General features: G+C 59.2%; 1 protein-coding gene across 2 annotated transcripts; it reads left to right on the top strand.

Annotated features, from left to right (window-relative positions):
- The first annotated feature begins 609 nt into the window (after positions 1-609).
- On the top strand, positions 610-16138 carry CSNK1G2 (casein kinase 1 gamma 2). Of its 2 annotated transcripts, XM_014260097.2 has the most exons (12): positions 610-1102; positions 8504-8544; positions 9080-9149; positions 9519-9667; positions 10072-10306; positions 10512-10597; positions 10945-11029; positions 11107-11255; positions 11667-11750; positions 13230-13334; positions 15026-15132; positions 15640-16138. In XM_014260097.2, exons 1-12 carry the CDS (start codon positions 916-918, stop codon positions 15692-15694), a joined length of 1353 nt encoding a protein of 450 aa, XP_014115572.1. In that variant the 5' UTR covers positions 610-915; the 3' UTR covers positions 15695-16138. The 2 variants fall into 2 exon arrangements, with proteins under 2 accessions (XP_014115572.1, XP_005531392.1); XM_005531335.3 differs by lacking the exon at positions 13230-13334.
- The last annotated feature ends 371 nt before the right edge of the window (positions 16139-16509 follow it).

The raw sequence follows: 16509 nt of genomic DNA, 5'->3' as shown, positions 1-16509 counted from the left end.
AAGTGGGTGTTTTCCCCCAGCCCAGGTGGGCTGTGGTGGGTGCCCTGAGTGTGGCTGTTCCCCAGGAACCATATCCTGGGCAGGGCTGCTGGCACAAGATCCTGCCCCTGGATCCACAGAGACCCTCCCAGCCAGGTGAAATCATTTTCATTGCATGGGCAGCCCCATGCCTGGCATGGTGTGCCCATAATGCTGGATTCATGTGTGTCCTGTGCTCCTGAGGGGCTCTCAGAGTCCCTGGCTGGTGCCTCCAAACGCTTCCAGAAGCTGCCAGCAGCCCTTCCCCATGGGAACAGTTTTGCCCCCACATCACTCTTAGGTGGCTCCAACATGGAGACACTCGTCAACCATTTCACCTCTGACTGACCAAACTTTATTAAAATTAATTTGTCTGTTTATTTAAAGCAACATCTCAAGCACAGAGCACTCTGGAACCTGATTTTTATCCCAGCTCCTCCCACCCCTCAGCTGCAGCACTGTCATTGCAGCAGGAATTACCTGTCTGCAGGGAAGGGGCTCTGTGGAGCTGGGGGCAGGAACCCAGAGCCCACAACTCTGTTGTCCTCTGCCACCTCATACTGATTTTCTCCCTCTGTTTTCCACAGCTGGGAGACCAAGGAGCTGCGCTGGGAGGACCCTGTCTGCAGGATGTTCTCTCCACCAAAGAACTCCCTGTGACCGGCGATGATGACAGTCCCGGCGGGACCTTGGGAAGCGCTAACATTTCAGTAGCCCAGCACCCGTGGACGGCCACTTTCCCCTCCTTCTCCAGACCCCGCCCTCCCACCGCTCACCGGGATGGTGTATTAACCAAGAGGAACCCTGCTTCTTTCCTCCTCACCCTTCCATTTTCGGCAGCTCTGGGATTTGTATGGCAGCAGCGTAACCGTGGAGAGGCCGGGGTATCACAAACTTATGGATTTTGATAAGAGAGGAGGGAAAGGGGAGCTGGAGGAAGGTAAAAGGATGTCCAAGACAGGTGGAGGAAGGAGTGGTCATGGAGGCCGGGGTGCTGGAACCAACTCGGGAGTCTTAATGGTGGGTCCCAACTTCCGTGTCGGCAAGAAGATTGGATGCGGCAATTTCGGGGAGCTCCGTCTAGGTGAGAAGGGTCATCTTCGTCCTCACTGTACCCACTCGTGCCAGGATTGCCCTGGCATCCTCCTCCTGCAGCGGGAGGAGCTGGCACAGGCTGTGGCCATGGGCACTGGGGTGCTGACCGGCCCCCCAGGGTTGAAGGGTTGCCCCTTGCCGGTAGCCCTTGTTCTGCCACAGAGGATCCGCTTCCTTAATCCTTTCACGCTGTGCTTGATCTACCAAGCCCCATCCCAGCCTGAAGGATTGCAGAGGTGTTTCCCATCTCCTCCCCATGCCTGTCGCTCTCTGGGTCTGTCAGGGAGAACCCTACAGTCTGGGTCTCTCTTTTGTAAGAGGTTATGGCCATGGAGATCTGGGTGTCCCCCAAATCCAGGAACGCTGGGTGAGGAAGGATTTGGGAGATGTCAGTGTGTGCTCACCAAATCTCACCCTGCTTGTGCTCTGGGTGCTGCCCTCCCACTGTGCCTTGGGACAGGGGATGGAGCATGGGGGCCTGAGGGATGTTCACTCTGCTGGGACAGACATCTAGGGAGGAGAATCCATGTTTTATCCTGGGTAAATTCTTCAGTTGTTGAAACTGGTTCTTTGCGAGATTCTCCTGAAATTTCTGTGCAGGACAAAGGGAGGAATAAAACCCAAGCATCTTCCATGGTCGCTTTCCATTTTGAACCGAATTTATCAGGAAACTCATCAAGCAAACTCCTGTTTGTAGGGTGGGGAGGTTGCTCCTCTCCCAGGACTGGGAATGTCCCTGGAGACTTTCAGCAAGCTGTTAACCCTTTGCCTGGCATCAGGCAGCTGGGAATGGTCTGGCAGGGCCAGGCACCTCTGTGCCAGCAGTCTGGATGTCTCCAGGAATGCACACTGGACGCATTGGGTGGAGTCTCTGCCAGCTGTAGTGCTGTCCTTGGCTGTGAGTGCTTTGGGAAGGGGCTTGTGCTCTGGAAGAGGGAGGAGAGGCAGTCCCCAGAGCCTGTGACAATCACAGGCTGTGTTGCTCTGTGATATTTTAAGCAGCGCCTTCTCAGACCACACTCTGAGCTAAACCTGCCCTGAGCTCTGAGCTAAACCTGCCCTGACCGTGGGCCCAGGGAGGAGCCGTGGCAGCCCTGGCTCGGGTGGGGTCAGCTCCCACCTCCCTGAGTGGGGAGTTAATGTCAGCTCTTCCCAGCGTGACAGACTGGCTGGTGCCAGGCTCACCCGTCCCGTCCCTGCACTTCCCGGCAGGATCGCTGTGTAATTGCAGACCTGGGGAAATGCTCTGGTTAAAATCCAACCAAGCAGTTCCTGTGTTCAGCTGTCACTCCCAGTGTCATGAAGAGCTCTGAGCCTTCCTCCGGACCCAGGGCTTGTGGAAGGAGAGGTACTGGGGGATTTTGCCGCACCAGCTGCTCCTTTCAGTTCCCTGTGTGGATCTGGACACTCCTGCTGCCAGTGCCTCCCTGCTTGGCAGGGACAGAGAGCCCTGAGCTGAGCAGGGTCCACCTGTGTCCTTGCACCTCCTTTTCCTTGCTTGCCACTGAGCATTGCACAGTGGATCCGTGTTCCTGGATGAGCTGGATCCCAGGATCCTGCTCTAGGCAGGAGGCTGGGGCTGTGTTGCTTTGCTGTGCTCAGTGCTGAGGGTCAGTGTGACCCCCCTGCCTTGACCTCCCCCTCATTTCCCAGGGGCAGCAGCGAGGGGACACGAGTCTCACATGGATCTGAGGAATGTCTGTCAAACTGACAGTGAGGTTGCTGCAGGGACCTGGGAGCAGTTGGGCTCGGTTTGCTCGTGGCTGCAGGGACAAAGCAGTGAGCTCTCGCTCCAGGGCTCCACAGTGGTCGATTCTCACAGTGAGAGTTTGTCCTTGCCACCAGCAAGAGAAGCTTCCAGTCCTTTCACGTGGCTTTTTTGCTCTGTCAAAACCCTGCAGTGCCTGGCCATAACATGATACAGGCCTGAGCACGAGATCTCATCACAGCAGTGGAAGCCACAGCTATGTGGCTTCTCTCCTAAAATCACATCTCTCTTCCTTAGGTGTGTCTTCCAACTGCATCAGGGCTCAAGAATGCTTTCAGGATTTAGGGATTCCTCCAACTGCAAATGAATGGCAAGGGACCAGAGGGCTCTTGCTTTGAAGTGGTGGCATGAGCAGGGGATGTTCTCCAGCTTTTGCTGGGCACTAATTTTTCCTCTGGAAATAGAGAATTCACTCCTCAAGGCTTTAGAGGCCAAACTGAAGCTCAGTATTTAAAAGCTACCAGATCTTCTTTGGCCTTTTTCCTCTCATAACAAAGTCCACGAGATCTTGAAAAAATGTACCTGGAGCTGACACCTCCAGCTCCCAGTGGTGGGGATGGAGGAAGGGGACATTATCTTCCTCAAAAAGGTACCACTTTGCCCTATTTCTCCACCACACTGAGGGGCACATGGTGATCTGTCCTTAGGGTGCTTCAGCTCAGCTGCCCCACGTAGATACAAATGTCCACCCATACAGGAGGTGTCCAAAACCAAGTGATCTGTTTAAAGATGATATATAAAATCAAATGGCATAAGGCATTTGTGGAAAGCCAGAAGGGGAATGACGTAGGCAGGAGTTGTGGCTGCCAGGGCTGTGTGTTTGGATCCTGCATCTCCTTGTCCCTGCTGGCCTTGGCATCCTGGGCAATGGTGCCTGTCCCAGTCTGGCAGTGCTGCCAGCCAGCTCTGCACTGGAGCAGCATGACTGGAGAGCTGGGCTGGGAGCTGGAGCGGGATGGCTGCCCCAGCCCTCTGGCACAGAGGGACAGGTTTAAGTTGTGCAGGTGCTGGGCCCTATTACCTTCTTATGTCCTGGAGCTTGACCCTGAGCTGGTGAGTGCTCATCCCTCCCCCTGCCAGCCTCCAGCTGTAGTTCAGCACCAGCCCAGCTCGTCCTGGGACTTTCCAACAGCATCCCAGGGCAATGTCTGCTGTCTGCAGCCCCCTGAGCTCCCCCTGCCCATGTGCTGCCCATAGCCAGCCCCACTCAGTGCCTGGATGGGACACTGCCCCCTGAAACACAAGGCAGCAGGGCACTGGTGGCAGTGGGTGACCAGAGTGTGGCTGGTGGCTCGTGTGCCCTGGCACTGGGCACGGCCGAGCTGCAGCCCTGCCAGCTCCCTGCACCCCGGCAGTGGGGCCAGCACACTCACAGAGAGGGTTTGTTGGAGCAAGCTCCCCTTAGCAGCTACTCAGGAGTGCTTGTGATGGGCCAGGGGTAGGGGCAGAGGAGGAGAACCCAGACATTAGGCAGAAAGGTCAAAACTGAGCCCAAAGGACCTGGGTGCTGTGCAGGTCCTTCCTCAGAGCCAGGAACTGCCCTTAGTCCTGGCACACTCCCTGAGGGCCCGTCCTGAGCCTGGCCCAAGGCTGGTGCTGCTGCCAGGCTGTGCCATGGAGCTGCCCCAAGGCAGCCTCAGCCTAGAGCAGGGTGCAGGGAAGGATGGGGGGAGACCTGGAAGCAGCTGCTGCCTCTGTTCTTCCAGCAGTAAACTTCTGCAAATGTGCTTTTTGCAGCTTCTCAGTGCCCACCCCTCTCCCCCAGCCTGCTGCATGCATTACTGCTGGAGTCACAGCAGCTGTTTTCCTTCAAAATGAAAAGCTGGAATCTTTTAGTAATTATCTTTTAAAGTAAACTCGGGATTTGGGAGGGAAAAACACGGGGGGTGAGGCTGTGTGAGCCAGGAGCAGGTCACTGCCACAGCTGGGCCAGGGCCATGCCCCAGCTGAAGGGTCACATGCAGGTGCTGGGGACATTCCCAAGCTCTCCTGAGCTGTGGCTCTTGGGTCTGTCCTGCAGCCTCCCAGGAACTCACAGGGAGTTACTTGAGGCCACAAAAGGTACCTTCTGAAAATGTGGCTGCTTGTGACACCGTCTTGTCTTGGGCTCTGCAGAGACCTCCCTGTGAGCACCCGCAGTGTGGCCAGGGGCTCAGCCACCTCCCAGAGGTCGGAGCCACAGAGCCACCACAGGCCAGAGGTGGCACAACAAACGGGTGTCTTTGGAGGCTTTGGGAGAGAGGAACCCACACAATTCCTGCTGCTCCTGCCTCCCTTCTGAAGGCTCAGACTTGCTTTTCCTCCTGGTTGTTCAGAGCCTCCTTTAGAGAAGATCAAGCTCTAAAATAACATTTTTCTTCTGATGGTGTTTAACCCCAGCACTCCACAGAGCTGTTGTTGCTTGGCCTGTCTCTGGAGCTGCAGGGCTGGCAGGGCTGGGCCCGGCTGCCTTGCGTGGAGCTGCCTCATCCCCTGCTCCTCCACTGCATTCCCAGGTCTGGGAAGCCAAATTCCCATCCCGGTGCCCAGGCACAGCTCTGTGCTGCTGCTGCTGCTGCACGAAGGTTCCCAGCGTGGGCACAGTGCTGTGCCACAGGCAGGGGCAGCCTCACTGCTCTCTTCTCCCCTCACAGCGAGGGGCTGGAGCGTGTCCAGAGACAGCAACGGAGCTGGGAAGGGTCTGGAGCCCCAGGAGGGGCTGAGGGAGCTGGAAAGGGGCTCAGCCTGGAGCAAAGGAGGCTCAGGGGGCCCTTCTGGCTCTGCACAAGTCCCTGCCAGGAGGGGACAGCCGGGGGGGTCGGGCTGTGCTGCCAGGGAACAGGGACAGGAGGAGAGGGAACGGCCTCAGGCTGGGCCAGGGGAGGCTCAGGGTGGATATTGGGAGAAATTCCTTCAGGGGAAGGGTTGGGAAGCATTGGAACAGACTGCCCAGGGCAGGAGTGGAGTCACCACCCCTGGAAGTGTTCAAAAACGTGTGAATGTGGCACTTGAGGATATGGGCTAATGTGAACATGGTGGTGCTGCTCTTCAGTGATTGGAGTAGTGATCTGAAAGGTGTTTTCCCACCTTAATAATTCTGTGATTCCATGATTCCAAGCTGCTTGGATGGGGACCCAGCTGGGATCCCAGCACAGAGCCGGGCTGCCGTGACGTGCAGGAGCAGGTGCCGGTGCTGCTGCCAAATCCCTGGGGAGGGGACAGAGAAAGCCACGTCGGGCTTTAACACACCCCAGCCCCAGGCCTGGCTGCCTGCTCCTGCCTTTGGCCCCGTTCTGATCCCACACACCGCATCCTGCAGGTGCTGGCAGCTGCATCTGGAGGCACCTCTGGCACTGAGCCGGGCAGAGGCCCCTGCAATGCAAATATTTGCCTTCTGCCGCCCGTTTCACCACTTTTCTCTTTTATTTCCTTTCAAAAACACCTTTTGTGCTGCAAGTCCTGCCTGCTCTAGTCCTCCCAGGCACTCCCTGGACTCTCACTCATTTTGGGTGTCAAAATTTCCCCCTTGTGAGCACTGGGGAAGAGCAGGTTCCCCCAGGAGCTGGAGCGGGGAGTTCCTGGCGTGGAAGGAATCCTCCCTCCTTGCTCTTTTGCTTTTTCTTTTCTGTTGGTTTATTAATCTCATGACAGGCCAGTTCTGCTATTTGCACCTTTTTTTAATTTGGAAAGGGGAAGTGGAGGGTGGTGATTTGACCAGCCCATACTCTCTCTGCTCCCCACCTTGTCCATCAGCTGTGTCCAAGCGCCCTAAGGAACGGCTGAACCACGGAACTACCGAATGATTTGGACTCATTTTTGGGCTGGGAGAATGGTGCCAGCTCCAGAGTTGTTATTTTGTGTGCCAGGGAGCCACAGGCATCCTGTGTTGTGGGGACAGGACAGATGCCACTGCTGGGGATTCTCCTGCCTCCATCCCTTTTCCCTCCCAGCCCTGCTGGGGATGCTCCTGCCTCTGTCCCTGCTCACTCCCTGCTGGGCTGAGTCCCTTTTGCAGTGTCCCTCTGGCTGTTTTCCTGCCATGTTATATTTTTCCCCCTTCAGATCCTGCCTGACCTCAGGGAAAATCCAGCTGTGAGTTTCCTGATCGCATGTTGCTGCCCTGAAGGCAGCAGTAATTGTTTTGGACTGAACTGTACTGCCCTGTGGAGCCATGCACAGCTCTGGGGGCATCCCACCTGCTCCCCAGGAAATGTCCGTGCATGATGGGACAAACCCCTTGATCTGGCACACACTGTGTTCACCAGACCTTCCTCCCTCCCTCCCAAATCCCCTCCTCCCTAATCGCTGTGAAGGGATTTGCTTTATGCAGAGGCAGCAGACAAAGTGGTTTGGCAGAGGTCCCCTGGGATGGGAGAGGGTCAGGGAGGCAGCAGGACTGAGCCCCTCCTTGGCTGCAGAGCCCATCCCTGGGAGGAGCTGCTCCATTAATATCTCCCATTCATCCCTCTTCCCGTAATCCTGCCGCCGACTGTGGCGCTCAGCAGCTGGCTCTGATGTCACCCGGCCAGGATTTATTGCTGCTTCAGGTGGAGAGCAGCAGTCAGAGCAGATGAAATCTTACGCCAGGAGGAGCTTGTTCCCTAAGCAAATTGCTTGGAGAAAATCCGAGGAGACAGATGCAGCTCCATCAGATACGCACATGCCAGGCAGTGGGATCGCTGGGATCGGGAGTCTGCTGCCTCTGGAGGGAACCTGCTGCCCTTAACCCTCACCTGCCTGGGCTCCCGCAGGCTCTGGCACAGGGAACGCTCAGAGCTGTTCCTGCAGACCTTTAATCTTTGCCTTTATGGGACTGGGCAGAGGTTGTGCTGATGCTTCCCATGTGTGTTCCCTTTTCCTCCTGGTTTTGGGGGGATGTGGAGGCACCCTGAGCTCAACCTTGCTGTGGTTATGGTGTGAAGTCCCGTGCAGGTGTGGAGCCCTCCGGGGATCCTGTTCAGCGTGCTGGCTGCCACGGCTGCTCCTTCACTCCCCTGGGCTCCTCGTACAGTCTGGGCCGTGCCATGGATCTGCTCCTAGCTTCCCCTGTGCCCTTGGGCAGGCAGGAGCATCTCCAGGGGTGATGTTGATTCACACACAACACAAGCACAAGTATGTGCCATTCCCAAGAGTGACCCCGGCCGTGGGGGAGAGATTTCCACCTGCCTGTGGTGCCCTCAGACCACTGCTGGTCGCCCCAGTGCTCCCGGGTGTCCTTCCCCCCTGCCACCCTCTGCAGGGTCCCACTGGCCATAACTCAATGTCCCCTGACTCTGGCCATCCCTCCATAGCCCCCTCTCCCTGTGGGGCTGGGAGAGGCACTCAGTCTCAGCCGCATCCCTGCCTTGCCCAGTCACGTCCCTGCTGCTGCCCCCTCCCATCAGCCTTGGCTCCAGCCCCCAGGAGCCTCCCCGTCCCAGAGGAATCCACATACCCCACCTGGGGATAATTAGCAGGCATGTTGCAACTCCCCACAATGGGTTTTGGTCCCACTTGTGCCTTGAGGCTCCTTCAGGTGTTGTGGGAGCGGCAGAACCTGTTCAGGATGTTTTTGAGCCCAGGAGCCCTCAGGGACAGCGGGGGTGTGTGGTGGGGATGATGCAGGGACTGCTTTTCATCACCTTTTTGTGTCTCTCCCTGCAGGGAAGAATCTCTACACAAACGAATACGTAGCTATCAAATTGGTGAGTAGCTGTCAAACTGGAGACTTCCTCTATGGTTGGGGTGGGGGATGTTCCAGGCATTGGGAAGGAGGTTTCTCCCCCTCCCCAAGTGTTGGGGCAGGTGGAATGGTTTGGGATGAGATGGCTGGGTGGCTGCAGGGAGCTCCGTTCCCGCTCAGAATTGAGGGCAGTCTGGGAACACACGTCACTGCAGGTGGGGTGATCCAGGTCTGGGCAGGGAAGAGCTGAATCTTTGTTCTCCCAGCCCTTTCCATGGTCTGTGCTATGCTCAGCCAGTGCCAGCAGCAGAGAGGGTGACCCCACTGGTACCTGATCCCATTAATGTTTTCCCCTCTCAGGATGAGATGATCTGGCTCCCATATGGGCTGATTTTCTCTCATCATCCCCTGAGGCTTCATCTCCATTTTATATCAATTGCTCCCAACCCCAAATGCTCTCAGTCCAGCTGCTGCCAGCATGTGAAGGAGGTGTTTGACACCCAGACCCCCTGAACATCCTGCTTCCTACTTAACTGTTCTCCTTTCTCTCCTCCAAGGAACCCATAAAATCTCGGGCCCCCCAGCTGCACCTGGAGTATCGGTTCTACAAACAGCTCGGCAATGCAGGTACGGGGCTGGGCTGAGCTGCCCTGGGGAGCTGCCTGCCAGGGGCACTGCTGGGAGAGAGGCTTTCCCTAAATGTGACTCTGCAACTTCACTCCCAGCTTGAGCTCCTGCCCATCTGCTCCGCAGGGAGAGGCTGGTTTTACACAGACGCCTCATCTCATCTTTGATCTCTTTTGATTTAGTTCTTTCCTCCCGCCGCCCCCGCAGCAGAGTCAGGGATGCAGATGGAGCTGCCTCCTTCCCCCTGCTGCCAAGAGCAGGCTGTGCAGGGAGGGCAGTGCAGGGACGTCCCTCTGCAGCCCCTGTCCCTGACAGGCAGTGGCGTGGCCCTGCTGCAGCCCTGCACAGCCCCTGCCCCATCTCTTGCAGAAGGAATTCCTCAGGTTTATTACTTTGGCCCCTGTGGGAAGTACAATGCCATGGTGTTGGAGCTGCTCGGACCCAGCCTGGAAGATCTCTTTGATCTGTGTGATCGGACCTTCACACTCAAGACTGTCCTGATGATTGCGATCCAGCTGGTGAGTGCAGCCCCTCCACCTCCCCTGCACCCTGCACCCTGCACCCTGCCCAGGGAGCAGGGGATGTGTGGGCACCGTGGGCAGGCAGCATGGGCATCCCGCGGGGAATGGGGAGAGGATGCTGGCACGTCCCAGCCTGGTTCCATACCTCACTCTCTCCCTGCTGAGGGAGGGCTCTCCAGCCCTTCACAGCCCCTCTCGGAGCCCAGACAAGCATCTCACTCTGTTCCCAGAGCGTCTCACTGTGTGCCCAAGGTGCAGCTGGCTGGGGCTGCATCCCGTGGTGGGAAGGAGCAGATGTGCCCGTCCTTGGGGCTGGGGCCAAGCTGAGGGGAGCAGGGCCCAGGGCAGGAGTGTGCAGGGGTGGGTCTCTGCCCTGGCACTGACATCTCCTTCTGCCCCAGATCACACGGATGGAGTACGTCCACACCAAAAGCCTGATCTACAGAGATGTCAAGCCAGAGAACTTCCTGGTGGGGCGGCCGGGCAGCAAGCGGCAGCACACCATCCACATCATTGATTTTGGCCTGGCCAAAGAGTATATTGATCCCGAGACCAAAAAACACATCCCCTACCGAGAGCACAAGAGCCTGACAGGGACAGCGCGCTACATGAGCATCAACACCCACCTGGGGAAAGGTGTGTGGGCACAGGCAGCCAGCCCTGACTCCTGCCTGAAGGCAGGGACTGCAGGGCAGGGGTGCCAGAGGTGGGGCTGGGGACAAGCTGCCTCTCCTGCTCTTCAGGGTGCTGGCAGGACACATGGGGTGCTGCAGGATTTGGGGTGGAGACAGGGACAGTGGCTTTAGTGGGAACTGACCCATGTCTCTTTTTCTCTGTACAGAACAAAGCCGCAGGGATGACCTGGAAGCATTAGGGCACATGTTTATGTACTTCCTCCGTGGGAGCCTTCCTTGGCAAGGCCTCAAGGTAACTGCTAGCTCCTGCTGCTCCTGTGGGTCTGGCTCTGCCCTGGCATGGGGAAGGGAGAAGGCCCTTGGGATGTTGGAGGATTGGCATCCCACCAGCTCTGAGCTCCATGCCAGGCTCTTGCAGTGCTGAGCAGCTGCAGGTCTCCCTGTGTCCCCCCAGCTGCTCTCACAGCAGCTGTCCTGGAAACCCTGGGGTTTGTCCTCCAGACCTGCCCAGGGAGGGAGTTTCCTGGGAAGGAGTTACCTGGGAAAGGGGGCCCAAGAAATCATACATGGTGAGACAGCAGCCAGTGCCTTCCCCTGCCTGGGGCAGTGCCTTGTGCTGACCCCTCTTGTCCTTGCCAGGCCGACACACTAAAGGAGAGGTACCAGAAGATTGGTGACACCAAAAGAGCCACCCCAGTGGAGGTGCTCTGTGAGAACTTCCCAGGTGAGAGCAGTGCCCAGCCCAGCCCCCAGCCCTGAGCCCCCTGTCCCCTGTCCCCCTGAGCCCCAGTGTCCCCACAGAGGAGATGGCCACGTACCTGCGCTACGTGCGGCGGCTGGATTTCTTCGAGAAGCCCGACTACGACTACCTGAGGAAGCTCTTCACAGACTTGTTTGAGAGGAACGGTTACGTGTTCGACTACGAATATGACTGGGCAGGGAAACCTCTGGTGAGTGCTGAGGGCCTGGGGGCAGAGGGTGAGGCACCCCAGGGAGCAGGGGCAGCGGGGTTGGTGGCAGCAGCCAGGGAGGATGTGGCTCTCAGCCATCCCTGCCCCACACTGTGTCCAGGGGATCAGCTCCACCCTCCTCACCAGTCACCAGCTCCGGGGCTGTGACACGGGAATTTGAGGTTCCCGGAGCCAAGGGGACCCCAGCAGCCAAGCTGGCACCTCACTTTCTGCTATGGGTGCATTCCTTGGGCTTGCTGCCGCCAGATACCAAGCATGGCACTGCTGGGGCAGGAGCAGTGATCAGGCCCCGGTTCTGGAGGGTTTTGCATGTTTGGCCGGAGGTTGGATCTGGCTCTGGGGTGTTGGGAGGGTTCTGTGCTGCACTGACATTGTCCTTTGTGTCCCCAGCCCACCCCCATTGGCACGATGCACAGCGAGGTGCAGGTGCAGCCCCCGAACAGAGACAAAGCACAGCCACACACCAAACACCAGGTGAGCAACAGCCCAGCCTGGCTGGGGCACAGGGCCATGGGCATGGGCAGCTCGGGCTCCAGCTCCAGGGACATGGAGCACAGCTGGGATGGTGGCAGGGACTCGAGCATCATTTTCCCTCAGTGCAGTTCCCTCCCACAGCTCTGGGTCTGTGGCTCACCAGGGACCCAGGGCAATGTCCCTGTGGCCTGGCAGAAGAGGGAGGAAGTACTGTGGGGGCTTGACTGGGCAGTGCCAGGCCTGGACATCAGCTGCTGAGGGGCAGGGTCCAGCCTGGGGTGTGGGAGAGGGCTTGGTGCAGGCTGAGCCACCTCTGCTAAGGACAGTGTCCCCATGGGGTGACTCGCTGCTCTGCTTGTGATGCCCTTCCATGGATGGAACAGTGACGTGGGACAAGGGAGGGCAGGATTGGTGGGGCAGCTTGGCAGCATTTTTCCCATGCTGGGGCTGCCTTTGTTTTGGGAATGGGCAGAGCACAGGGAGCCAAGCCTGGGGCAGAGATCAGGCAGAGTTGTGTGGGAAAAGCTGCTCAGAACTGCTCCAGTGCTGTGGCCTCTCCTGCCCTGGTGCAGGACACGTGTTTCTGCCACCAAGAACAAACTTCATGTGTTTCCCAGCAGTCCTGTACAAACCCTTGTCCCCCCAGACCTCCTTGGGGGCAGAGCACCTGCAAAGGGGCTGGAGCTGGGAGTGCAGCACTGTTCTCCCCAGACTGCTCCTGCCCAGTGCAGGGAGCCTGGCACTGCCCTGGCTCTCACTACCAGTGCTTCCTTAGGGAGAGGGAAACATCTTCAAATCACCTCTGGCTCATTTCTGGGAACTCGCTCCCAGTAAGGTCTGCTCTCTGTCCCCAGCACCAGGGAAAGGCCTTGTTTGACATCCTTTCTCCAGAGCCGGGGGAAAAGCAAAGCACAGAGCTCCCGGAGCACGGGAGCAGTGTCCAGCCTGGGGACACAGGTGTCCTCGCAGCTGTGGAGCTGTGCTGTGCTCCCCGAGGGAGGGTTTGGCTGTGGGACAGCCGAGCCCTGGAGGAGCAGCCCAGCTCGTGCCACACAGGCCCCGCCAAGCTCTGCGTCGTCCTGGGGAAACGGCTTCACCCGGGCCTGGCTGCAGCTCCGGCTCTGCTGCTCCAGCCCGCTCCCAAACACGGCCCCCAGCCCTGCTGGAGCTGGCCCTGCTCCATGGGGTGGCCCTGTGTGGGGCTGGCTGTGGGGATGTGTGTGTAGGTGGCAGGGGGACACAGACCCCCGTAGTCACCACAGGGACCGCTCTGGGAGCTGCCAGGACGGTGCTGCACGGGTGCCCTCTGCAATCACCAACTCGAGCTGCTCCGGTCATGTTTTTGCTTTTGCATGTCTTATTTTCTCGACTCCCTTTGCCACTTTCCCGCCCCCTCCCTCCACTTCTCCCTTCTCTTCCCCATTCTCCCTCTTTTCTTTTGTTTCTTTTCGTTCTGTTCCTCCTGCCTGTCGCGAGCAGCCGCCCGAGGGGACGGAGTTGTGGGATCCTCAGGCCGGTGGGCAGCCTGCCGAGGAGCCTTTGGGAGCTCACCTGGCAGCCGGCAGGCTCGGGGGGTCCGTCCAGGTACATGAAACCACTGGGGCAGGGGCGGGCACGGGTGGGAGCGGAGCCACCCTGGGCCTCGTGGCCGCCCGCGGAGCCGGGATCAGCCCCGCTCCCCCGCCCCGGGGCCACACATCCCGGGGTCCTGCCCGGCTGCAGCACGTGCTGCCTGTCCCTGTGGTGTGATGGGATGCTCATGCAGACGAGGCTGGTGCTGCTTCCTGGGGACTGCTGGGCTCTCTTGGTGCTGCCAGGGGGAATTAGAGGGCAGTTGGAGATGGATGGATGGATGGATGATGGATGGATGGATGATGGATGGATGGATGATGGATGGATGGATGGATGATGGATGGATGATGGATGGATGATGGATGGATGATGGATGGATGGATGATGGATGGATGGATGGATGGATGGATGGATGGATGGATGGATGGATGGATGGATGGATGGATGGCACACTGCAGCATGGCAGCTGGGTGGGCATCACTCTGCCCCTGGTGCCAATCATCTGAGCAGGGATTTTCCTGCACCTCCTTGACTGGAGCCCTGACTCCAAGCCCTGCTTCTCCCTTCCCGGGCACTCCTTGGCCATGGTCCTGTGCTGGCACCGTCAGCCCCGTGCTCGCCACCTCCTGCCCGCTGCCGCTCAGCCCTGCCTTGGCCTGGGGGTTCCTCCCACATGGATGATGGAACATCCATGCTGGGTCCCCCGGCTCCGTCTCTGCTTCTGACCCCGCCGCTCTTGCTCGTTCCTGCTGCTCCACAGTGACTCTGCTGGTGCTTGGCCCCAGGCTTGGGCACAGCTCCCGCTGTTGCCATCACGGGGCCGGGCACTCCGTGGTGCCAGGCAGGCCGTGGGGCCGGGTATTCTGAGGGCCCAGCTCATGCTCTGCCTCCCTCCTGTCCCTCATCCCCTTCCTCCTCCCCACTGCTGCTCCGCGATCCCTCCTGCCGTGCTCCGCCTGCGCCCGGCACTGCGGGGATGATGTGCAGGGGTCTCTGTGCTGGTGTCAGGGGCTGGAGCCTGACGTGGCCCTGCTGGCTGGGCACTGCCTGTCGGGCAGCAGCTCCTCCGAGGGGCTGGGAAAGGCTGAGGCTCCTTGCCGGGGCCGAGCAGCTTGGAGTGTTTGACCTGTGCATCCCCAGGGAGCTCCTGGCTTTGCCTGCAGGCAGCAGGCACAGGATGGTGGTTCAGGCACCTCCCTGTTGCCGTGGTGGCTTGGGTGTCCTCCTGGCCCTGGCACTGTGACTGGCCCTGCTGCCTGGTGAGCAGACAGGAGCTCGGGGATGCCTGAGCCTGCAGGGTGGGCACTGGGCTGAGTCTTGGTGCTGGGAAGCTGAAGTTGTGTCCAGATGCTCAGCTGTGGGAAGGGCTCCTTGGAGCTGTCAGCTTTCCCAGGCCCTGTGTCCTGCCCATGCTGGAGCTGGTTGCCAGCAAGCCCCTCTGGTGGTGCAGGGGTGCCCAGGAGCTGGGATCCTTCCAGGGCCATTCTAAGGGGCTCAGACCTCTCTGTGCAATGGGGCTCTTGGGGAGAGCTCGGTACTGAGGTCGAGCACCGTGGTCTGAACGAGGGCACCATCCTGCCACCAAGGTCACCTCGGTGCTCCAGGCAGAGCTGGGTGGTCTCCTGGGTGGCTCCTGTGCCCCACGGGGAGGGGAAGGGCTGCAGACCCCCAGGCTGCCCCTGCTGACACTCATCTCTCCCCAGGTGATGAGCTCCACCAACGGAGAGCTGAACACAGATGACCCGACGGCAGGACATTCAAACGCCCCCATCACAGCCCCCACCGAGGTGGAGGTGACAGACGATACAAAGTAAGGCCCCAGCCCCGCTGCTCCTCGCCACTGCTGGGCTGGAGGAGGGGTCGGCAGCTGCCCTGGGATGGGTCCAGTGCCCTCTGGGAGAGCAACAGCCCAGCTGTCCCCTGGCACCCTGTGAGAGGTGTCCCTGCAGGGCCACCACCACCCAGCCCTTCTCACCTCGCCCTGCCCAAGGCTCCTGCACAGAGGGGCGTGGATGGATCTGGGGCTGCTTCTCTGGGGTCCCTGCCTGGCCCTGGCTCTGGTCACGTAGCCAGCCTTGTGTGCCATGGCCAGTGTCACTCCCCTGGTCAGTGCCATTTGCTGTGGCAGGTGTCACTTTTGGTGGCCATTGGGGTGCTCCCAGTCCAGCCCCTGCCACGTACCAGGGGCACTTGGTGGAGCAGCTTTGCCCACGTGGGGCTCACCAAGGCACCGAGGGGTTTCTGTCCTCCCTGACCCCAGGGCTGCTGCACCCTCCGTGCCGTGGCCCCGGTGCTGATGGGTCCCCTCTGTCCCCAGGTGCTGCTGTTTCTTCAAGAGAAGGAAGAGGAAAACCACCAAGCGTCGCAAGTGAGCTGCCAGGGCCGGGCGGAGCGGCGAGCGATGGCTCCTCTCCCTCTGGCCGTGGCTGGATCTTGACCCACGGAGCCCCTGGGGCTGGACGGGGACGGGGGGGCCGGGCCGGACGGGCTCCCCCAGCGCCCCACACGCAGCTGGGGAGCGGGGCCTCCCCAAACTGCTTGTCCTTTCCTCCGCCACTCGTGGCCGTTTACTCGAACCAAGCCCAACTTCGCTGAAGTTCCTGCGTCCGTCAAACAGAAAAAAGAAAGAGAAAAACCCACGGCGTCACTTGCTTTGAGTTTATAACAAGTCTGAAATGGGGATCAACTACAGACTCTGACCCGTCGCTGTCAGAAGAAGACGAAGACAATTTCGAGAGCAGTGGGCTAAGGAGGAATATTTTTTTTTTCTGTTGCTTCTTTGTCTCTTAAGTTAATTTAAAGTGAGTCTCGGTGCAGAGTGCTGAGTCGTCAGTCTTTGACCGTCATCTTCAGTGTTACCGAATTCTGCTCTGCCTCCCGGCCCCGCGTCCCCGCCGGGTCCCCTCGGTCAGGCCGGTGGTGACGGGGAGAGCTGGGGGCGCGCGGGGCGGGGAGAGGAAACGCGTTTACAGTTCATTTACGATGCACTTTTGCGAGCAATACAGGCGCCGTCCGGTCCCGCCGAGAGCAGGTCCGAGACTCCCAGGGGCTGGGGGACACAGGGACAGGGACGGCCGAGACCAAAGGGACCCATGAATGGTGGTGGCAAAGCAGGGAGGGGAAGCAAAGCAGCCTCGTCTCTGGTGCTGCCATGTCTTGGGGCTGGATGTTTCCACAACAGCTGTAG

This window comes from Pseudopodoces humilis, chromosome 28 (assembly GCF_049639895.1).
Source record: "Pseudopodoces humilis isolate 2021_Gansu_Grassland_sample_001 chromosome 28, ASM4963989v1, whole genome shotgun sequence".
NCBI lineage: Eukaryota > Metazoa > Chordata > Aves > Passeriformes > Paridae > Pseudopodoces > Pseudopodoces humilis.
Note: the sequence above shows the minus strand (reverse complement) of the source record. Positions and strands in the feature narration are given on the sequence as shown.